This window comes from Scyliorhinus torazame, chromosome 9 (assembly GCF_047496885.1).
Source record: "Scyliorhinus torazame isolate Kashiwa2021f chromosome 9, sScyTor2.1, whole genome shotgun sequence".
Taxonomy (NCBI): domain Eukaryota; kingdom Metazoa; phylum Chordata; class Chondrichthyes; order Carcharhiniformes; family Scyliorhinidae; genus Scyliorhinus; species Scyliorhinus torazame.
In genome coordinates this window covers 24,971,883-24,994,845 of record NC_092715.1, presented here as the reverse complement: position 1 = coordinate 24,994,845, position 22,963 = coordinate 24,971,883, and the positions used below count along the sequence as shown (strand labels likewise).

Sequence of the window (22,963 nt, the reverse complement as noted above, 5' to 3'; positions counted from 1 at the left end):
GCAGTCTGTGGAGTGAGAGGAGGGACCAGCAGGTAGAGCAGTGTGAGGAGACACCAGTAGGTAGTGGAGTCAGAGGAGGAAGAAGCAGGTAGTGGAGTGAGAGGAGGGACCAGCAGGTAGAGGAGTGAGAGGAGACACCAGCAGGTAGTGGAGTGAGAGGAGACACCAGCAGGTAGTGGAGTGAGAGGAGACACCAGCAGGCAGTGGAGTGAGAGGAGACACCAGAAGGTAGTGGAGTGAGATGAGATACCAGCAGGCAGTGGAGTGAGACCAGTAGGCAGTGGAATGAGTGGTGACACCAGCAGGTAGTGAAGTGTGAGACCAGCTGGTAGTGGAGTGAGAGGAGACAGCAGCAGGTAGTGGAGTGAGAGCAGACACCAGCAGGTAGTGGAGTGAGAGGAGTCACCATCAGGTAGTGGAGTGAGAGGAGACTCCAGCAGTCTGTGGAGTGAGAGGAGGGACCAGCAGGTAGAGGAGTGTGAGGAGACACCAGTAGGTAGTGGAGTCAGAGGAGGAAGAAGCAGGTAGTGGAGTGAGAGGAGGGACCAGCAAGTAGTGGAGTGAGAGGAGACACCAGCAGGTAGTGGAGTGAGAGGAGACACCAGCAGGTAGTGAAGTGAGAGGAGACACCAGCAGGTAGTGGATTTAGAGGAGACACGAGGAGGTAGTGGAGTGAGAGGAGACCCCAGCAGGTACTGGATTTAGAGGAGACACGAGGAGGTAGTGGAGTGAGAGGAGACCCCAGCAGGTACTGGAATGAGAGGAGAGACCAGGTGGTAGTGGAGTGAGCGGAGATACCAGCAGGTAGTGTAGTGAGAGGAGGGACCAGCAGGTAGTGGAGTGGGGGGAGACACCAGCAGATAGGGAGTGAGAGGAGACTCCAGCAGGTAGTGGAATGAGAGGAGACACCAGGAGGTAGTGGAGTGAGAGGAGACACAAGCAGGTAGTGGAGTGGGGGGAGACACCAGCAGGTAGTGGAGTGAGAGGAGACACCAGCATGTAGTGGAGTGAGAGGAGACACCAGCAGGCAGTGGTGTGAGAGGAGACACCAGGCAGTGGAATGAGAGACACATCAGGTAGGGGGTGAGAGGCGACACCAGCAGGTAGTGGAGTGAGAGGAGGGACCAGCAGGTAGTGGAGTGAGAGGAGACACCAGCAGGTAGTGGAATGAGAGACACATCAGGTAGGGGGTGAGAGGAGACACCAGCAGGTAGTGGAGTGAGAGGAGACACCAGCAGGTAGTGGAATGAGAGACACATCAGGTAGTGGAGTGAGAGGAGACACCAGCAGGTAGGGAGTGAGAGGAGACACCAGCAGGTAGTGGAGTGAGAGGAGACACCAGCAGGTAGGGAGTGAGAGGAGACACCAGCAGGTAGTGGAGTGAGAGGAGACACCAGCAGGTAGTGGAGTGAGAGGAGACACCAGCAGGTAGGGAGTGAGAGGAGACACCAGCAGGTAGGGAGTGAGAGGAGACACCAGCAGGTAGTGGAGTGAGAGGAGACACCAACAGGTAGGGAGTGAGAGGAGACACCAGCAGGTAGTGGAGTGAGAGGAGACTCCAGCAGGTAGTGGAGTGAGAGGAGACACCAGCAGGTAGTGGGTTGAGTGGAGACACCAGCAGGCAGTGCAGTGAGAGGAGACACCAGCAGGTAGGGGGTGAGAGGAGGGACCAGCAGGCAGTAGAGTGAGTGGAGACACCAGCAGGTAGTGGAATGAGAGGAGACACCAGCAGGCAGTGGAGTGAGAGGAGGGACCAGCAGGTAGTGGAGTGTGAGGAGACACCAGTAGGTAGTGGAGTGGGTAGGAGACACCAGCAGGTAGGGAGTGAGAGGAGACACCAGCAGGTAGTGGAATGAGAGGAGACACCAGGAGGTAGTGGAGTGAGAGGAGGCACCAGCAGGTAGTGGAGTGTGAGACCAGCAGGTAGTGGAGTGAGAGGAGACACCAGCAGGTAGTGGAGTGAGAGGAGACACCAGGAGGTAGTGGAGTGGGGGGAGACACCAGCAGGTAGTGGGTTGAGTGGAGACACCAGTAGGTAGTGAAGTGAGAGGAGACACGAGCAGGTAGTGGAGTGAGAAGAGACACCAGCAGGTAGGGAGTGAGAGGAGGGACCAGCAGGTAGTGGAGTGAGTGGAGACAGCAGCAGGTAGACGAGTGAGAGGAGACACCAGCAGGTAGTGGAGGGAGAGGAGACACCAGCAAGTAGTGGAGTGAGACCAGTAGGCAGTGGAATGAGTGGAAACAACAGCAGGTAGTGACGTGTGAGACCAGCAGGTAGTGGAGTGAGAGGAAACACCAGCAGGTAGTGGAGTGAGGAGACACCAGCAGGTAGTGGTGTGAGAGGTGACACCAGCAGGTAGTGGAGTGTGAGACCAGCAGGTAGAGGAGTGAGAAGAGACACCAGCAGGTAGTGGAGTGAGAGGAGACACCAGCAGGTAGTGGAGTGTGAGACCAGCAGGTAGAGGAGTGAGAGGAGACACCAGCAGGTAGTGGAGTGAGAGGAGACACCAGCAGGTAGTGGAGTGAGAGGAGACACCAGAAGGTAGTGGAGTGAGATGAGATACCAGCAGGCAGTGGAGTGAGACCAGTAGGCAGTGGAATGAGTGGAGACACCAGCAGGTAGTGAAGTGTGAGACCAGCAGGTAGTGGTGTGAGAGCAGACACCAGCAGGTAGTGGAGTGAGAGCAGACACCAGCAGGTAGTGGAGTGAGAGGAGACTCCAGCAGGAAGTGGAGTGAGAGGAGGGACCAGCAGGTAGAGGAGTGTGAGGAGACACCAGTAGGTAGTGGAGTGAGAGAAGACACCAGCAGATAGGGAGTGAGAGGAGGCACCAGGAGGTAGAGGAGTGGGGGGAGACACCAGCAGGTAGTGGGTTGAGTGGAGACACCAGCAGGTAGTGAAGTGAGAGGAGACACCAGCAGGCAGTGGACTGAGAGGAGACACCAGCATGTAGTGGAGTGAGAGGAGACACCAGCAGGTAGGGAGTGAGAGGAGGGACCAGCAGGTAGTGGAGTGTGAGGAGACACCAGCAGGCAGTGGAGTGAGAAGAGACACCAGCAGGTAGTGGAGTGAGAAGAGACACCAGCAGGTAGTGGAGTGAGAAGAGACACCAGCAGGTAGTGGAGTGAGAGGAGACACCAGCAGGTAGTGGAGTGAGAGGAGACACCAGCAGGTAGTGGAGTGAGAGGAGACACCAGCAGGTAGGGAGTGAGAGGAGACACCAGCAGGTAGTGGAGTGTGAGACCAGCAGGTAGTGGAGTGAGAGGAGACTCCAGCAGGTAGTGGAGTGAGAGGAGACACCAGCAGGTAGTGGAGTGAGAGGAGACACCAGCAGGTAGGGAGTGAGAGGAGACACCAGCAGGTAGTGGAGTGTGAGACCAGCAGGTATTGGAGTGAGAGGAGACTCCAGCAGGTAGTGGAGTGAGAGGAGACACCAGCAGGTAGTGGAGTGAGAGGAGACACCAGCAGGTAGGGAGTGAGAGGAGACACCAGCAGGTAGCGGAGTGAGAGGAGACACCAGCAGGTAGTGGAGTGAGAGGAGGGACCAGCAGGTAGAGGAGTTGGGAGACCAGCAGGTAGTGGAGTGAGAGGAGACACCAGCAGGTATAAGGGTGAGAGGAGACACCAGCAGGTAGGGAGTGAGAGGAGACACCAGCAGGTAATGGAGCGAGAGGAAACACCAGCAGGTAGTGGAGTGAGAGGAGGGACCAGCAGGTAGTGGGTTGAGTGGAGACACCAGCAGGTAGTGAAGTGAGAGGAGACACCAGCAGGCAGTGGACTGAGAGGAGACACCAGCATGTAGTGGAGTGAGAGGAGACACCAGCAGGTAGGGAGTGAGAGGAGGGACCAGCAGGTAGTGGAGTGTGAGGAGACACCAGCAGGCAGTGGAGTGAGAAGAGACACCAGCAGGTAGTGGAGTGAGAAGAGACACCAGCAGGTAGTGGAGTGAGAAGAGACACCAGCAGGTAGTGGAGTGAGAGGAGACACCAGCAGGTAGTGGAGTGAGAGGAGGCACCAGCAGGTAGGGAGTGAGAGGAGACACCAGCAGGTAGGGAGTGAGAGGAGACACCAGCAGGTAGTGGAGTGAGAGGAGACACCAGCAGGTAGTGGAGTGAGAGGAGACACCAGCAGGTAGGGAGTGAGAGGAGACACCAGCAGGTAGTGGAGTGTGAGACCAGCAGGTAGTGGAGTGAGAGGAGACTCCAGCAGGTAGTGGAGTGAGAGGAGACACCAGCAGGTAGTGGAGTGAGAGGAGACACCAGCAGGTAGGGAGTGAGAGGAGACACCAGCAGGTAGTGGAGTGTGAGACCAGCAGGTAGTGGAGTGAGAGGAGACTCCAGCAGGTAGTGGAGTGAGAGGAGACACCAGCAGGTAGTGGAGTGAGAGGAGACACCAGCAGGTAGGGAGTGAGAGGAGACACCAGCATGTAGTGGAGTGAGAGGAGACACCAGCAGGCAGTGGTGTGAGAGGAGACACCAGGCAGTGGAATGAGAGACACATCAGGTAGGGGGTGAGAGGCGACACCAGCAGGTAGTGGAGTGAGAGGAGGGACCAGCAGGTAGTGGAGTGAGAGGAGACACCAGCAGGTAGTGGAATGAGAGACACATCAGGTAGGGGGTGAGAGGAGACACCAGCAGGTAGTGGAGTGAGAGGAGACACCAGCAGGTAGTGGAATGAGAGACACATCAGGTAGTGGAGTGAGAGGAGACACCAGCAGGTAGGGAGTGAGAGGAGACACCAGCAGGTAGTGGAGTGAGAGGAGACACCAGCAGGTAGGGAGTGAGAGGAGACACCAGCAGGTAGTGGAGTGAGAGGAGACACCAGCAGGTAGTGGAGTGAGAGGAGACACCAGCAGGTAGGGAGTGAGAGGAGACACCAGCAGGTAGGGAGTGAGAGGAGACACCAGCAGGTAGTGGAGTGAGAGGAGACACCAGCAGGTAGGGAGTGAGAGGAGACACCAGCAGGTAGTGGAGTGAGAGGAGACTCCAGCAGGTAGTGGAGTGAGAGGAGACACCAGCAGGTAGTGGGTTGAGTGGAGACACCAGCAGGCAGTGCAGTGAGAGGAGACACCAGCAGGTAGGGGGTGAGAGGAGGGACCAGCAGGCAGTAGAGTGAGTGGAGACACCAGCAGGTAGTGGAATGAGAGGAGACACCAGCAGGCAGTGGAGTGAGAGGAGGGACCAGCAGGTAGTGGAGTGTGAGGAGACACCAGTAGGTAGTGGAGTGGGTAGGAGACACCAGCAGGTAGGGAGTGAGAGGAGACACCAGCAGGTAGTGGAATGAGAGGAGACACCAGGAGGTAGTGGAGTGAGAGGAGGCACCAGCAGGTAGTGGAGTGTGAGACCAGCAGGTAGTGGAGTGAGAGGAGACACCAGCAGGTAGTGGAGTGAGAGGAGACACCAGGAGGTAGTGGAGTGGGGGGAGACACCAGCAGGTAGTGGGTTGAGTGGAGACACCAGTAGGTAGTGAAGTGAGAGGAGACACGAGCAGGTAGTGGAGTGAGAAGAGACACCAGCAGGTAGGGAGTGAGAGGAGGGACCAGCAGGTAGTGGAGTGAGTGGAGACACCAGCAGGTAGACGAGTGAGAGGAGACACCAGCAGGTAGTGGAGGGAGAGGAGACACCAGCAAGTAGTGGAGTGAGACCAGTAGGCAGTGGAATGAGTGGAAACAACAGCAGGTAGTGACGTGTGAGACCAGCAGGTAGTGGAGTGAGAGGAAACACCAGCAGGTAGTGGAGTGAGGAGACACCAGCAGGTAGTGGTGTGAGAGGTGACACCAGCAGGTAGTGGAGTGTGAGACCAGCAGGTAGAGGAGTGAGAAGAGACACCAGCAGGTAGTGGAGTGAGAGGAGACACCAGCAGGTAGTGGAGTGTGAGACCAGCAGGTAGAGGAGTGAGAGGAGACACCAGCAGGTAGTGGAGTGAGAGGAGACACCAGCAGGTAGTGGAGTGAGAGGAGACACCAGAAGGTAGTGGAGTGAGATGAGATACCAGCAGGCAGTGGAGTGAGACCAGTAGGCAGTGGAATGAGTGGAGACACCAGCAGGTAGTGAAGTGTGAGACCAGCAGGTAGTGGTGTGAGAGCAGACACCAGCAGGTAGTGGAGTGAGAGCAGACACCAGCAGGTAGTGGAGTGAGAGGAGACTCCAGCAGGAAGTGGAGTGAGAGGAGGGACCAGCAGGTAGAGGAGTGTGAGGAGACACCAGTAGGTAGTGGAGTGAGAGAAGACACCAGCAGATAGGGAGTGAGAGGAGGCACCAGGAGGTAGAGGAGTGGGGGGAGACACCAGCAGGTAGTGGGTTGAGTGGAGACACCAGCAGGTAGTGAAGTGAGAGGAGACACCAGCAGGCAGTGGACTGAGAGGAGATACCAGCATGTAGTGGAGTGAGAGGAGACACCAGCAGGTAGGGAGTGAGAGGAGGGACCAGCAGGTAGTGGAGTGTGAGGAGACACCAGCAGGCAGTGGAGTGAGAAGAGACACCAGCAGGTAGTGGAGTGAGAAGAGACACCAGCAGGTAGTGGAGTGAGAAGAGACACCAGCAGGTAGTGGAGTGAGAGGAGACACCAGCAGGTAGTGGAGTGAGAGGAGACACCAGCAGGTAGTGGAGTGAGAGGAGACACCAGCAGGTAGGGAGTGAGAGGAGACACCAGCAGGTAGTGGAGTGTGAGACCAGCAGGTAGTGGAGTGAGAGGAGACTCCAGCAGGTAGTGGAGTGAGAGGAGACACCAGCAGGTAGTGGAGTGAGAGGAGACACCAGCAGGTAGGGAGTGAGAGGAGACACCAGCAGGTAGTGGAGTGTGAGACCAGCAGGTATTGGAGTGAGAGGAGACTCCAGCAGGTAGTGGAGTGAGAGGAGACACCAGCAGGTAGTGGAGTGAGAGGAGACACCAGCAGGTAGGGAGTGAGAGGAGACACCAGCAGGTAGCGGAGTGAGAGGAGACACCAGCAGGTAGTGGAGTGAGAGGAGGGACCAGCAGGTAGAGGAGTTGGGAGACCAGCAGGTAGTGGAGTGAGAGGAGACACCAGCAGGTATAAGGGTGAGAGGAGACACCAGCAGGTAGGGAGTGAGAGGAGACACCAGCAGGTAATGGAGCGAGAGGAGACACCAGCAGGTAGTGGAGTGAGAGGAGGGACCAGCAGGTAGTGGGTTGAGTGGAGACACCAGCAGGTAGTGAAGTGAGAGGAGACACCAGCAGGCAGTGGACTGAGAGGAGACACCAGCATGTAGTGGAGTGAGAGGAGACACCAGCAGGTAGGGAGTGAGAGGAGGGACCAGCAGGTAGTGGAGTGTGAGGAGACACCAGCAGGCAGTGGAGTGAGAAGAGACACCAGCAGGTAGTGGAGTGAGAAGAGACACCAGCAGGTAGTGGAGTGAGAAGAGACACCAGCAGGTAGTGGAGTGAGAGGAGACACCAGCAGGTAGTGGAGTGAGAGGAGGCACCAGCAGGTAGGGAGTGAGAGGAGACACCAGCAGGTAGGGAGTGAGAGGAGACACCAGCAGGTAGTGGAGTGAGAGGAGACACCAGCAGGTAGTGGAGTGAGAGGAGACACCAGCAGGTAGGGAGTGAGAGGAGACACCAGCAGGTAGTGGAGTGTGAGACCAGCAGGTAGTGGAGTGAGAGGAGACTCCAGCAGGTAGTGGAGTGAGAGGAGACACCAGCAGGTAGTGGAGTGAGAGGAGACACCAGCAGGTAGGGAGTGAGAGGAGACACCAGCAGGTAGTGGAGTGTGAGACCAGCAGGTAGTGGAGTGAGAGGAGACTCCAGCAGGTAGTGGAGTGAGAGGAGACACCAGCAGGTAGTGGAGTGAGAGGAGACACCAGCAGGTAGGGAGTGAGAGGAGACACCAGCAGGTAGTGAAGTGAGAGGAGACACCAGCAGGTAGGGAGTGAGAGGAGACACCAGCAGGTAGCGGAGTGAGAGGAGACACCAGCAGGTAGTGGAGTGAGAGGAGACACCAGCAGGTAGAGGAGTTGGGAGACCAGCAGGTAGTGGAGTGAGAGGAGACACCAGCAGGTATAAGGGTGAGAGGAGACACCAGCAGGTAGGGAGTGAGAGGAGACACCAGCAGGTAATGGAGCGAGAGGAGACACCAGCAGGTAGTGGAGTGAGAGGAGGGACCAGCAGGTAGGGAGTGAGAGGAGGGACCAGCAGGTAGTGGAGTGAGAGGAGACACCAGCAGGCAGTGGAGTGAGAGGAGACACCAGCAGGTAGTGGAGTGAGAGGAGACACCAGCAGGTAGTGGAGTGAGAGGAGACACCAGCAGGTAGTGATGTGTGAGGAGACACCAGCAGGTAGTGGAGTGAGAGGAGACACCAGCAGGTAGTGGAGTGAGAGGAGACACCAGCAGGTAGTGGAGTGAGAGGAGACACCAGCAGGTAGGGAGTGAGAGGAGTCACCAGCAGGTCGAGGAGTTGGGAGACCAGCAGGTAGTGGGTTGAGTGGAGACACCAGCAGGTAGTGGAGTGAGAGGAGACACCAGCAGGTAGGGAGTGAGAGGAGGGACCAGCAGGTAGAGGAGTGAGAGGAGACACCAGCAGGTAGTGGAGTGAGAGGAGACACCAGCAGGTAGGGAGTGAGAGGAGACACCAGCAGGTAGCGGAGTGAGAGGAGGCACCAGCAGGTAGTAGGGGGAGAGGAGGGACCAGCAGGTAGTGGAGTGAGATGAGATACCAGCAGGCAGTGGTGTGAGACCAGCAGGTCGAGGAGTTGGGAGACCAGCAGGTAGTGGGTTGAGTGGAGACACCAGCAGGTAGTGGAGTGAGAGGAGACACCAGCAGGTAGGGAGTGAGAGGAGACACCAGCAGGTAGTAGGGGGAGAGGAGGGACCAGCAGGTAGTGGAGTGAGATGAGATACCAGCAGGCAGTGGTGTGAGACCAGCAGGTAGTGGAGTGAGAGGAGACATGAGCAGGTAGTGGAGTGAGAGGAGACACCAGCAGGTAGTGGAGTGAGAGGAGACACCAGCACGTAGTGGAGTGAGAGGGGACACCAGCAGGTAGTGACGATCAATACAAATAGGTAGTGGGTTCCTCAACACCTCAAAGTTAAAATTCTCTACCTCGTGTTTAAATCGCTTAAGCCCCCCCCCCTCTCTCTCTCTCTATACAACTTCTCCAACCTCTATAACCCCCCTCCCCGGAGTTTGTGCTTTCAGAACTGCTTCTTTCGAACATTCCTCTTCCTTTCGCCTCATTACTGATCACTTTGTCAGAACACAAACCCCTCCCTCCCTCCCCTCCAACTCGGCTCCCTCAGAACAACGTTCAAACTCCTTTTTACCCTTCCCAAGTGTTTATTCTGGTCAGGCTTTGCTCCCGTAACGCATCCCGGACATTTTTATACATCAATGCAAGTTGTAACGGCAACAGATGGGGCAAGCAGTCAGTATTGTGAATGACGGAGATTCTAGTTGGCAGTGGGAACAGTGGGGATTGGGAATGGGGATTGTAGAGGCCGAATAGTAAGCAGTAGAGCGGAGGCTGATCCATACTGGGAAAAGCAGAGAGTCTGGGAACACCAGAGTTTCTGGTTAGTGGGAAGAGGGGAACGTTTGGTCAGAAATGGAAATAGCGAAAGACTTTGGTTAGTAACGGGACTGGTCAAGACTGGGTTCAGAATGGAAATAAGCAGATAATCTAGTTGGTGATGCGAATAGTAAAGGTTAGAATAAAGAGAGCACAGATTCGGGATGGGAATCACTGGAAAATGGCAGAGATTTGTCAAAACAGGAGAGGGACAATAAATTGTAAAAGTAGCCAATTTTACCTTCATCCCGTTTCCTGCTGTCAAACGCCCGGGCCTCCAGACCATTGTCGTCGTTTGCAGCGAGCTCCTTCAATCCTCTCCTCCAGAGTGAAAGCTGCCAATCTGCCCTGTTCAGTTCAGCATCTGCTTGCTGTCTCCCGGGCGACCAGCTGCTTGACTTGCTGCCCTCTACCTCCTTCACTTTGTACCCGCCGCAATCTGCAGCAGCCTGGTGGCCCTCTGGCACGCAGCGTTCTGGTACCGGGGCCTCTATCAACGCATAAGGCTGTGCCATAGTGTTTGGGCTGCCCCCGTGGGTAACAGGGTGGCGGGTGGCCGCATCCCCGGTGCCCGGGAAGGTCCGCGCCTTACCCACGGCGCCAAGTAGCTTTCTGGGATCATTGATGACATTGTAAGTGTCCCTTACGTTTGACAGTTTTCTCCAAAGGTCGTAGATTGGACCAAGACTGCGGCTTGAGTTCACCGCGTCTCTGCGCCCTGATTTGTAATGCTGTGCTGTGGTCATTCTTTCATACACGTCTCCCTCTGCAGGCACACTGCTGTCTCCACCACCTCTGTGGCCTTTGCCATGGCTCGGCCATGCTCCTGACTGCTGGCTCCTTGCAAACGTTTTGCTGTGAGCTCCGGACTCATCACAAAGCGTCACGCTGCGCTCCAGGAGCGTGTTCAACCTATCGTCCATGGAATGGCTACGGTTGAAGATGCTTCCCTTGGCACCGGAATCGTTACAGGTGGCGGGCCGCCTGGCCCTTGTTACACCAAGCCGAGAGGTGCCCTTGTCTGTGAGGCGCCTGTTCCTGGCCTCCCACAATGTACCATATATGTCCCCATCACTGTTGTGACAGTTCCCACCTTGTTGCTTCACCTTAGTCTGGTTGATGCTCCTGGGCACTCTTTGGATTTGCTTGTATTGGTTATTGAGTGGCTCAGTCAGCCCGTACAGCTTATTGATACATGCCTTCTCTTTGTTTCCACTACCAGGTCCTGCTCCATGGTACATAAATAACCAGATATACATTTTATAGAATACTGGATTCAACGGAAATCAGAGGGCACAAAAAGGCAAGTTAAGACGTTTATGATGATCTTCACCTCTAGATCAATAATCTCCTTGAATGCATGTGGGTCAATAAATGCAAGCAAACAGTTATACCTTGTGGCTCATCAGGAGGACATCAGGACGGCAACAGAGTTCTCTGCATTTGCCTAGATGAGTGAAGCTCGCTATTCCTCTCAAGATGCTCAACACCATCCAGAACAAAGCAGCCCATTTCATGGACAATGCATCCACCACCTTAAAGACCCACTCCCCTCCATTATGCCTGCAGCGTGTCCCATGCCGCAATGATTCACCAAAGATCCTTCGACAGAACCCCCTAAATCGGAAACCTCTACCACTTGGCAAAGGCAGCAGTCTGGTGGGAAGAAAACGTTGCCTCAAAGCTCCCCTCCAAGTCACACACCATCATGCATTGGAAATATATTCTAGTTGCTGGGTCAAAAACTCCTGGACCCCCTCCCCCCAAGTCTCAGAATTGGGGGCGTACCTTCACCCACGCGGACTGCAATTGTTCAAGCTCGCTCACATTCTCAACGGCAAATTAGAGATGGACAATAAACACCAGCCTTGCCGGCAACACAAAATCCCATGAATGAATAAAAAACAAAATATGCTTTGAGATGTCACAGCTGAACCTTACAGGAGGGGTGCGATGCACCATCAATGACTACGAGACGAATGGTGAACTATTGAGGCTTTATTGTGCCAGATGTTAAGCCTCCTGCAGCTGGAACCAAGAATGGGGGCAGTGCAGGAGAGCGTACACTTTTATGCAGAGCCTGCTGGGTGGAGCCAGTAGCCGGGATTTACTGTAATGTCTGGAGTACAGTGGCAGTACCGTAATACACGTAGTGAATGATCAGTGGTGTTTATCACAGGGTGCCATGGGGCAGTTTGATGGTACAGCCTAGTTATACCATGCCTTCATCTAGTACCCATTAATTCTCACTTCAAGGAAGAGATTGTTAACAGTGATTTGTTGCAAGAACCCTCTAACTGTTCTGTTTTCCCCTTCCCTAATCTAGAATGATGTGGGGATGCCGGCGTTTGGACTGGGGTGAGCACAGAAGGAAGTCTTACAACATCAGGTTAAAGTCCAACAGGTTTGTATCAAACACTAGCTTTCGGAGCACAGCTCCTTTCACCTGAGGACGGAGCAGTGCTCCGGAAGCCAGTGTTTGAAACAAACCTGTTGGACTTTAACCTGGTGTTGTAAGACTTCTTACTAATCTAGAATGCGTAGGGTATCCAAACGGAACAGAATGTTCGACAAGAAGAGTGAGGAAACCTTGCTGCAATTGTATAAGGCCTTGGTGAGACTGTACCTGGTGTACTGGCTGCAGTTTTGGTCACCTTGCCCAAGGTAGGATATACTTAGCTTGGAGAGAGTGCAACAAATATTTGCGAGATTGATTCCTGGGACGAGAGGGCTGTTTTAATGGAGGAGAGATTGAGCCTACATTCCCCAGGGAGCTGGTCTCACTGAAGTGCAGAGAATTCTGAGAGGGTTTGACAGGGTCGCTGCTGAAGGGCTGTTTTCCCTGGCAGGTGAGTCTAGACCCAGGGGGTCATAGTCAAAAGGTAAGAGATCAGCACTTTACCACTGAGATGAGTGGGACATTTCTTCTCTCAGAAACCTTTGCAATTCTCTAAATTCGACCCGGGGGGTGGGGGGCTGTGAATGTTCAGTCAAGAATTATACTGAAGACTGAGAAGGATAGGTTTATGGACACTGAGAGAATCAAGGGCTACGAGGCCAGGACAGGGAAGTGGAGTGAGGTAGCCATGATCTCACTGAAATGTGGAGCAGGCCTCAAGTAGGGCCTTCTCATAGATTTCATAGAACCTGGAGCTGTGAAGCAACTGCGTTAACCACTGTGCTACCGTGCTGCTCCGTTTCCTCATGTTCTTGTCAATGGGCTGTGCTGGTCTGTACAGACTCAGCCAATCACTGAATGAACTCAATGGGCCATGGTGTGAGGTGAGTCGGGGGGTTGGGGGGGGGGGGGGGATATCCACCATGTTAAGAGACGTTGAATGTATCTGCACCCCCCACCCCACCCCTGATATCACATGTAGAATCATAGAATTTACAGTGCAGATGGAGGCCATTCGGCCCATCGGATCTGCACCTGCCCTTGGAAAGAGCACCCTACTTAAGCCCACCCCTCCACCCCATCCCCGTAACCCAGTAACCCCACCTAACCTTTTTGGACACTAAGGGGCAATTTATCATGGCCAATCCACCTAACCTGCACATCTTTGGACTGTGGGAGGAAACCGGAGCACCCGGAGGAAATCCACTCAGACACGGGGAGAACGTGCAAAACTCCACACAGGCAGTCACCCGAGGCCAGAATTGAAGCCGGGTCCCTGGAGGCTGTGAGGCAGCAGTGCTAACCACTGCGCCACCGTGTTGTTTGTCAAATGACGCCAAAATCTGTATCAAATTCGTTTTGATCTATTTAAAAATCCTGGCGTGTGCAGCCAACATTCAACACCAGGTGAGAAAACAAGATCGTAAGTAAATGTATCGGATTAGGTTACTCTGTTTAATCATCATCGCCCTTCTATAACTGCTGAGCGAACGGACCCAGAGTGTCCACCACAGTTTGTGGCTTTGATACTTGATAATGTGCGTGTCACAATATATTAACATATTGCCCTGGAGAGCATTCAGAAAGCAAATTACACTTAAAGCGACACAAAATATCATGAGGCAATTAGCAGGAGGAAGAACAATGAAGACTTTCATTTATAGGATGTCTGTCACGGCCTTAGCATGTCCTTAAACATTTTACATAGACTGGCATAGAATAAACAGGTCACTCAGCTCAACCAGTCCTTATTCCCTTCAAGCCTTCTCCCATCTACATCGATTAATATAGCCCTCCAGCCCCTTCTCCCTCAGGGTCTAGTGCCCTGAGAATATTTATCTCAATCACTCCCTGTGCAAGCCATTCCCGCTTTCTTCCCCAGCTTAGGCTCAAGAAGTTTCTCCTGAATTCCCCATCTGATTTCTTGATGGCTAGCCATACATCTCAGGTAATGTCCCAGATGTTAGCGGTTAGACTGGGACTGCAGCAGGGGGTGAGGAAACCAACAAGAGATAAAAACATACTTCGGCCTCACCCTCACCAATCTGCCTGCCGCAGGTGCACCTGCCCGTGACAGTATTGGCAGGAGTGACCACCGACCAGGCCTTGTGGAGACAAAGTCCTATCTTCACATTGAATTCACCCTCCTCATCTCTGTCTGAAGTGGGCGACGCCTTACTCTGAGATCATGCCCTCTGGTCCTAGATTCTCCCACAGAAGGAAACATCCTCTCAGCATCGACCCTGTCAAGCCCCGAGAATCCGATACGTCTCAATAAGGTCGCCACACATTCCTCTAAACTCCAATGGGCACAGGCCCAACCTACTCTCTTCCAAATCCCTCTGTACCCGGGATCAACCGAGTCAACCTTGTCTGGACTGTCTACAATGCCAGTCTATCTTTCCTTCGATAAGGGGCGGCTTCTTTGAAAACCGGCGGGGCGGGCCACTCCGGCGGGAAGGAGTGGGGTGAATCACTCCGGCGTCGGGCCGCCCCGAAGGTGCAGAATCCTCCGCACCTGCAGGGGCTAGGCCGGCGCCGGGGTGGTTTGGCGCCTCGCCAACCGGCACCGAAAGGCCTCCGCTGGCCAGCGTGAGTTGGCGCATGCGCGGGAGCGCCAACGTGTGCTGGTGTCATCCCAGCGCATGCGCACGGGGGTTCATCTCAGCGTCGGCCATCGCGGAGGTCCACAGCAGCCGACGCAGAGGAATAGAGTGCCCCCACGGCACAGGCCCGCCCGCGGATCGGTGGGCTCCGATCGCGGGCCAGGCCACCATGAGGGCACCCCCTGGGGCCAGATCCCCCCCCCCCCCCCCCGAAGGCCCCGGAGGCCGCCCGTGGAGCCAGGTCCCGACGGTAAGTACCTGTCGTAACATACGCCGGCGGGACCGACCGAAAAACGGGCGGCCACTCGGCCCAGAGAATCGCCGGGGGGGGGGGCCGCTGCCAACGGCCCCCGACCGACGCACCGCGCTTCCCGCCCCCGCCAAAACCCCGGCGCCGGAGAATTCGGCAGCCGGCGGGGGCGGGATTCACGCCACCCCCCACTGCTTCTCCGACCCGACGGGGGGGGGGGGGGGGGGGTCAGAGAATCCCGCCCCAGGGGACCAAAACTGTTCACAGTATTCACGATGTGGTTTAACTAGTGCCTTGTACAGTTTTAGCCGGACGTCCCTATTTTTATACTTCATTGCCTTTGAAATAAATGCCAACATTCCACTGGCCGTCCCAATTACCTGCTGAATTCTATGCCAGCTTTCTGTGATTTATACATGAGGACCTCAAATCCTTCTAATGCAGCAGTTTTCTGTGATCTTTCTCCATTTAAATCAGATCAGCCCCTTTATTCTTCCTACCAAAGGCAAAACTTAACATTTTCCTACATTATATTCATCAACCTTGCTGAGGTGTGCTGATCCTCGGGTTAAATCACCACCAGTCCCCCCTCAAAGGGAAAAGTAGCCTATGGTCATCTGGGACTACGGCGACTTTACCTGACCTTACATTATATTCCTTCTGCCAAATGTTTGCCCAATCACCCAACTTGCCTATATCCCTCTGTGGCTTCTTTGTGTCATCCTCACCACTTGCCCTCCCACCTATTTTTGTGTCATCCTGTCCTCTGATTCCCCTCTTTGTCCCTGATTCCTCAAACTCTAAATGCGTTCATTATTATGTGGCACCTGTCATAGAGTGGCTCCTGTAAGGGGGCAGGCTCCACGGACCACGTGACCAGCCCGGGGCCAATCGCGCAAACCTTGGCCAGTTTGCTCTGGGCCTTGGGAGCAGGAACCCGGGCAGTGTGGACCAGGGAGCGTTATCGTGTTCCATGGGTGTTATCTATCTCCCTTCGCCTTTCATCAATAAACCCCGTTTTGTTTCCCACTGGAAGCCTCCAGTGTGTCTCGAGCCACCACAACACCTTATCAAAGGACTTTTGGAATTTTCAGAGGGATATAGGCCAGTTGGGTGAGTGGGCAAAAACTTGGCAGAAGGTGGCGCTGCCAGCCTGGTAGGGGCACTGCCAGGGTGCCAAGCTGGCAGTGCCTGGGTTGCATTTTAATCACAGTGGGGATTGAACCTGTGGGTGCACTGCCCTTACTGGTGGCGTGTTGGGGGCTCGATGACTCCTTTGTAGGGGAATTGTGGAGGGGGGGTCACGTTGGGGGGTCTCGAGATCAGGGTCCCATTAAAAATGTCATCCCGATCTCTTCCTGCACTGGCGATCGGAGTCTCTCAGTGCAGGAAATGAGACTAAGTGCGTCCTTGGCAGGCCCCCCCCCCCCCACCCCCCACTCCCCACTCCCCCCCCCACTCCCCCCTGAGGCCCTGAAATACAACAGAGTCCCGTTAGGTGGCGGGGTCTTTTTTGCCGCAGCGAGCGCTGGGGAACAGCCAACTACACGGGCTCGACACGGGACCCGGTTTCATTTCCGCCCGATCGGGGCCAGCGAGTATAGGGTGTGGTTTCTGGGTGTCACTGGGAAAGATAAGAGTTGGGTGAGGAGCATCAAGTAAATGTTCAGAAATTCAACAAAAGAAAACCAGTCCCAAGCCTTTGTGTGAAGCCAGTGGTAACTACTGGTGTATGTGTCTGTAACAATATCACTGGGGAAAAGAAATAGTGGGAATTTAAATCATGTGTTTATATTGAGATCTTTTCAACCTTTTTGTCTGGTGTAACGTGGTTCACATTTTTAATAAATATTTTATTCTTTGCAATAAACAAATTATCAGCAGACTGCTGTGAATTTGTTCAGTAGCTTTCCTCCACGGTTTCTAAGATAAACGTTAGGACCTATGAAAGCAGGTTTCAGTCTGGGACATGACTTGTCCAGGATTACCCTTAGCTGTAATCGTAACACATGATACCCTTCTGATGGTGGCATGCAATGTCACTTATAGGCATGTACGGTAGCATAGTGGTTAGCACAATTGCTTCACAGCTCCAGGGTCCCAGGTTCGATTCCTGGCTTGGGTCACTGTGCGGAGTCTGCACGTTCTCCCTGTGTCTACGTGGGTTTCCTCCGGGTGCTCCGGTTTCCTCCCACAGTCCAAAGACGCGCAGGTTAGGTGGATTGGCCATGCTAAATTGCCCTTAGTGTCCAAAAATGCCCTTCGTTTTGGGTGGGGTTACTGGGTTATGGGGATAGGCTAGAGATGTGGGCTTGGGTAGGGTGCTCTTTCAAAGAGCCGGTGCAGACTCGATGGGCCGAATGGCCTCCTTCTGCACTGTAAATTCTTTGATTCTATGTGAAGGTGCCCTCAAAGGCAAGATACGTCTTTTGAAATTTACCATGCCAGCAACATGGGGGCAGGTCCCAACAATAAGGGGGACGGACCCCCCCCACCACCCCCCCCCTCCCCAGAAGGCACACCCCCACCATTCCTCCGCAGAATCCTCCGCACCTGCAGGGGCTAGGCCGGCGCCGGGGTGGTTTGGCGCCTCGCCAACCGGCACCGAAAGGCCTCCGCTGGCCAGCGTGAGTTGGCGCATGCGCGGGAGCGCCAACGTGTGCTGGTGTCATCCCAGCGCATGCGCACGGGGGTTCATCTCAGCGTCGGCCATCGCGGAGGTCCACAGCAGCCGACGCAGAGGAATAGAGTGCCCCCACAGCACAGGCCCGCCCGCGGATCGGTGGGCTCCGATCGCGGGCCAGGCCACCATGAGGGCACCCCCTGGGGCCAGATCCCCCCCCCCCCGAAGGCCCCGGAGGCCGCCCGTGGAGCCAGGTCCCGACGGTAATCTTCTACACTTCCTGGGTCCGTATCACCTGGGCTCAATCATTGGTGTAGCTTCTTGTCAGGCACAATGCCCTACTTCTTTGCTGTTACCATTCGATGATTCTATCAATCCATAAACCAGTTGGAGTGCCCTCAACTTCTCCACAGCCCGTAATAGCCCGTAATTCTCCACATTCTCCACATTCCCATAACAGCCTCCCCGAACAGGCGCCGGAATGTGGCGACTAGGGGCTTTTCACAGTAACTTCATTTGAAGCCTACTCGTGACAATAAGCGATTTTCATTCATTTCATTTCATTCACCTCTACTGGAGTTAGGGGTTGGTTAGCAGGCAGGAGAGGAGAACAGAGTAATGGATACTCCAATCGGCAGTGAGTCCCTCAGAGATCTATACAGGAGCCTCAAATTTTCATGATATTTGTAAATAACTTGTTGAATGAATAGAGTGTCATATAATCTAAGATTTAACATAGAAGCATAGAATCCCTACAGTGCAGAAGGAGGCCGTTTGGCCCATCGAATCAGCATCGACCCTCTGGAAGAGCACTCTAACTAGGCCCACTCCCCCGCACTATCCCCGTAACCCGACCTAACCTGCAGATATTTGGACTGTGGGAGCACCCGGAGGAAACCCACAGAGACACGGGGAGGAGGTGCAGAGTCCGCACAGACACCCAAGGCCGGAATCGAACCCGAGTCCCTGGCGCTGTGAGGCAGCAGTGCTAACCCCTTTGATACTAGGTTCATTGTCGAGCAGTGCAGATGAAATCAGAAAGTTGTTATGGGGCAATTAGAGTCATAGAGGTTTACAGCCTGAAGATTGTAGATTGAGTGAATGAACAGAACTGCGGCAGACAAAGCATATTGTGGGAAAAATATGATGTCCTCTACTTTGGATGGAAGATACTCGGATTTATCTTTCTAAATGGTGGGAATCTGGGTACTGGGGACGTCCAAGTCGAGAGGTCACTCAATGCTAGTGCAAAGAAAAGTAGAATTCAAATGTAAATGGAATATTGACCTTAATGTCAAAGTGTTGGAATACAAAGCAGTGGCTGTGTTGTTCCAGCTGTTAATCCTTCTGTTTAGACACCATTTAGCGCATGGCATTCAGTACCAGAGGTGCACCTCAGGATTGGCCTTGGAATGGGTGCAGAGAGCATTCACCAGAATGTTCATCAGGACTTAGAGGGTTAAATTATCAGAACATGTTGATTAAGGGGTGAACTAATTGGGGTGTTCAAGATGATTAGAGGAATTCAGAGGCTAGATAGAGAGAAACAATCTCTTCTGAGTCCAGAACAACAAGGGGGGCTAATCTTAAAATTAAAACTCGGCAGCTCACGGAGCATTTACTCACACACAGCGCACAGGGCGGTAGAAATCTGAGAACCTCTACCTCTTAAAAGTGGTTGAGCTGTTGAGAGAAACGTTTCAAAACTGAGACCGCTAGATGGCTGTGAGGTGAAGGTATGGAGGGTTAGGGGACCAAGCCATGGTTCAGCTGAAAGGCAGAAGGAGCTTGAGGGGTTGAATGGCTCCCTCCTGTTCCCACAAAAGAAAAGAAATAACTTGCAAAGCAGTTCCTTCCTTTCTTTAAATCACAAGCTGATTTGGTCCCATTGTTCCAGAACATCAACCGGATTGGAATGATCCCTGGGATGAGGAGTCGCTGCAAGACAGACTTCACAGAATCACACAGTGCAGAAGAGGCGCTTCGGCCCATCGAGTCTGTACCGACACATGAGAAACACCTGACCTGCCCACCTAATCCCTATTGCCAGCACGCGGCCCACAGCCTCGAATGTTACGACGTGTCAAGTGCTCATCCAGGTACTTTTTAAAGGATGTGAGGCAACCCGCCTCTACCCCCCCTCCCAGGCAGCGCGTTCCAGACCATCACCACCCTCTGGGTACAAAAGCTTTTCCTCAAATCCCCCCTAAGCTTCTTGCCTCTCACCTTGAACGTTGTGTCCCCTCGTAACTGACCCTTCAACTAAGGGGAACAGCCGCTCCCTATCCACTCTGTCCATGCCCCTCATAACCCTGTACACCTCGATCAGATAGCCCCCAATCTTCTCTGCTCCAGCGAAAACAACCCAAGCCAATCCAACCCCTCTTCACAAGATAAACGTGTCAGCAACGTTATAACTCATGGAATAAAAAGGACAGTAGGAACATGGGTGCGAAATTGACTGAGTGACAGGAAACAGAGTAATGGTTCATGGATGTTTTTCTGGCTGGAGGAAGATATAGTGGAGTTCCCGAGGGGTCAGTGTCGGGAGCTTTGCTTTTCCTGACATAATAATGACCTGGACCCCGATTGTACAGGGCACAGTTTCAAACTTTGTGGACGATACAAAACTTTGAAGAGCTGTGAACTGTAGGGAGGATGGTGTAGAACTTCGAAGGGACATGAAGAAGTTGGAAGAATGGGCAGACAGGTGGCAGATGAAGTTCAATGGAGAGAAATGTGAAGTGATTCATTTTGGCAGGAAGGACATGGAGAGACAATATAAAATAAAGAATGCAATGATAAAGGGTGTGCAGGAGCAGTGGGACCTGGGTGTATACGTGCACAGATCATTGAAGGTGGCAGGACAGGTGGGAAAAGCAGTTAATAAAACCGGGACTCTCCGCCGGCGGGATCCTCCGCTTCACTGGCAGCGCACTCATGCCCGGGGATTTCCCAACGGCGCGGGGGTGGCCACAATGGCAAACCCCGTGGGCCGGCTGCCGGGGTGGAGAATCCTGCTGCCGGCGGGGGGGGGGGGCGGGGGGGCCGCCGCACTAGAAAACGGGTGCGGCGGGACGAAGAATCCCACCCACAATATGAAATTAAATGAATATCGCTGATTGTCACAAGTAGGCTTCACGTGAAGTCACTGTGAAAAGCCCCTAGTCGCCACATTCCGGCACCTGTTCAGGGAGGCTGGTACGGGACTTGAACCGTGCTGCTGGCCTGCCTTGGTCTGCTTTCAAAGCCAGCGATTCAGCCTTGTGCTAAACAGCCCTGTTTCATTAATAGGGGCATTGAGTACATATACAAGTTCAATATAACCCCCTTGCTTAAGATGCAGGCTTGACCTCAGCTGGAGTAGTGTGTCAGTTCTGGGAGACGCACTTGAGGAAGATGAGATGGAGAGAGCACAGAAAGATTCACGAAAATGGCTCCATCGATGGGGAACTCCAGTTATGGAGATCGATTTGAGAACCACGACTGTTTTCCCTGGAGAAACGAAGGCTGGGGGGGGGGGGGGGGGGGGGGGGGGGGGGGGGGGGGGGGGGGAAAGGTTGGATAAAGGTTTTGAAAATCATGAGGAGCCTGGACAGGGTAGATACCAAGTACCTGCTCCCACGCGTGAGAACGAGAGGGCACAGGTTCACAGTAATTGGTAAGAGAAGCAAAAGTGGTGTGAGACAGAACCGATTCACACAGCGAGTGGTTAGTCTGAAATGCCTGAGTGTGTGGTGCAGGCAGGTTGAACAGAGTCATTCGAAAGGGAATTGCCGTTGTTATCTGATGAGGAAGAACGTGCTGTGTAATGGGACGGAAATCTTGGAGAATGGCACTCAGTGAATGTTCATTCGGAGAGCTGGTCCAGACACGGACGGGCTGAACAGCCTCCGTCTGTGCTGTACCAATCCTGCGATCCCGTAAGGCGATTAGGCACAGTTGGCCTAGATTCTCCGACGCTCAGAAGAATGAGAGGTGATCCCGTCAAACGATGCAGACGGGATTGACAGGGTGAAAACGGGGTCACAGGCCGAGGATTTTCCAGTCCCGCCCCACTGTGGGAAACGCGCGAGGAGGACCTAAATTTGACAGACTAGCAAAAGCACCCGTGACTTTGGGCGGGAATTGCTGGTCCCGGGAAAGGCAGCAACAGAAACGTCGCGCCCAGAGTATGGAATCAGTGGTTGCTCTTCACTCAGGTTGTGAAACGTCAAGAGTTTTCTTTCCCTGGATGCTCAGCCAGTGAGTTGAAGACTGAGATCATTAGGTTTTTTTGGACTCTAAAATATTGGAAACGAGCGGGCAAGTGTAACTGAGGTGAAAAATCAAACATAATAATTTGAGTCGTGGGGAAGGTGCTGACCTTTTTTAAAAATGTCAGGCAGCATCCAGTTGGACTCTAGTGCGAAGCCGCGAGTCTTGTCAGCCCACTCAAGTTGCCAATCACCTTCTTTTCAAAAGAATAGTTCCTCATATCTCTCCTAGCCCTACCCTGTCAGTTCTGATCCTGTGTCGTAGTGTGCTGCTGTATTTCCCGATCAGGATTAGAATCCTTTCAGTGCAGAAGGAGGCCATTCGGCCCATCGGGTCTGCACCCCACCATCCGAAAGAGGCACCCGACCCATGTCCACTCCCCCGTCCACCCGCCCTATCCCCGTCACCCCACCTGCACAACCCTGGGCGCTAAGGGGCAATTCGGCACGGCCAGTGCCCTAACCTGCTCATCTTTGTGACTGTGGGAGGAAACCGGAGCACCCGGAGGAAACCCGCGCAGACACGCGGAGAAGGTGCCGACTCCGCGCAGGACAGTCACCCGAGCCGGAATCGAACCGGGCTCCCTGGCACTGCGAGGCAGCAGTGATAACCATCGTGCCACCATGCCTGCCCACAGTACAGTCTTGCAGTAAAGTCCCAAATTCGATCCCCCCACCCTGTTTGGCACGGCATGTTCCTCTCTGAGGATTTATTATTTCCTTCGGGGTTTGGATTTCAAAGCTGAAACTTTTGGAATTCTCCAATTCGTTTTAACTAGACTCTAATACCCGTCAACACATACCATACCCAAAGCAAACCAGTTTGGGCCAGTGTGTCCATACCAACGTTTTGAAGGAGCTACCCTATTTTTATTTTTTTAAAAATATGTTTATTAAATTTTTCCAACAAAATTTTTTAGCAAACAAGCCCCCCCCCCCCCAATAACAAAAAGAAGAACGAACACAAACACCACAATCAAAAATAATAAAACTACTAATACATTGGGTTTCTCCCACATATATTACCCCCCCATATGACATTCAAAAGTACCCTTGGGGAACCCCCCTCCCCACCCACCCAAATACCCCCCCGAAAGAGACCCCCCCCCCCCCGGTTGCTGCTGCTGCTGACCTCCTCCTAGCGTTCCGCGAGATAGTCTAGGAACGGTTGCCACGCCTGAGGAACCCCTGCACAGACCCCCGTAAGGCAAACTTTATCCTCTCCAGCTTAATGAACTCTGCCATGTCATTTATCCAGGCTTCCACACTGGGGGGCTTCGCGTCCTTCATAATAACAAGGTCCTC

General features: G+C 53.8%; 1 protein-coding gene across 3 annotated transcripts in view; it reads right to left on the bottom strand.

Moving 5' to 3' along the window:
• The window catches only part of dok7b (docking protein 7b), a 149,850-nt gene that overhangs the window by 49,006 nt on the left and 77,881 nt on the right, over window positions 1-22,963 (bottom strand). Inside the window, exon 9 of one of the 3 annotated variants that reach the window (XM_072515720.1) lies at window positions 9,767-10,750. The exons of the other annotated variants lie outside the window; for them this stretch is intronic. Within the exon in view, the coding sequence (XP_072371821.1) occupies window positions 9,767-10,750 (984 nt within the window). The remainder of the gene's footprint in view (window positions 1-9,766; window positions 10,751-22,963) is intronic. 3 annotated transcript variants of the gene reach the window in all.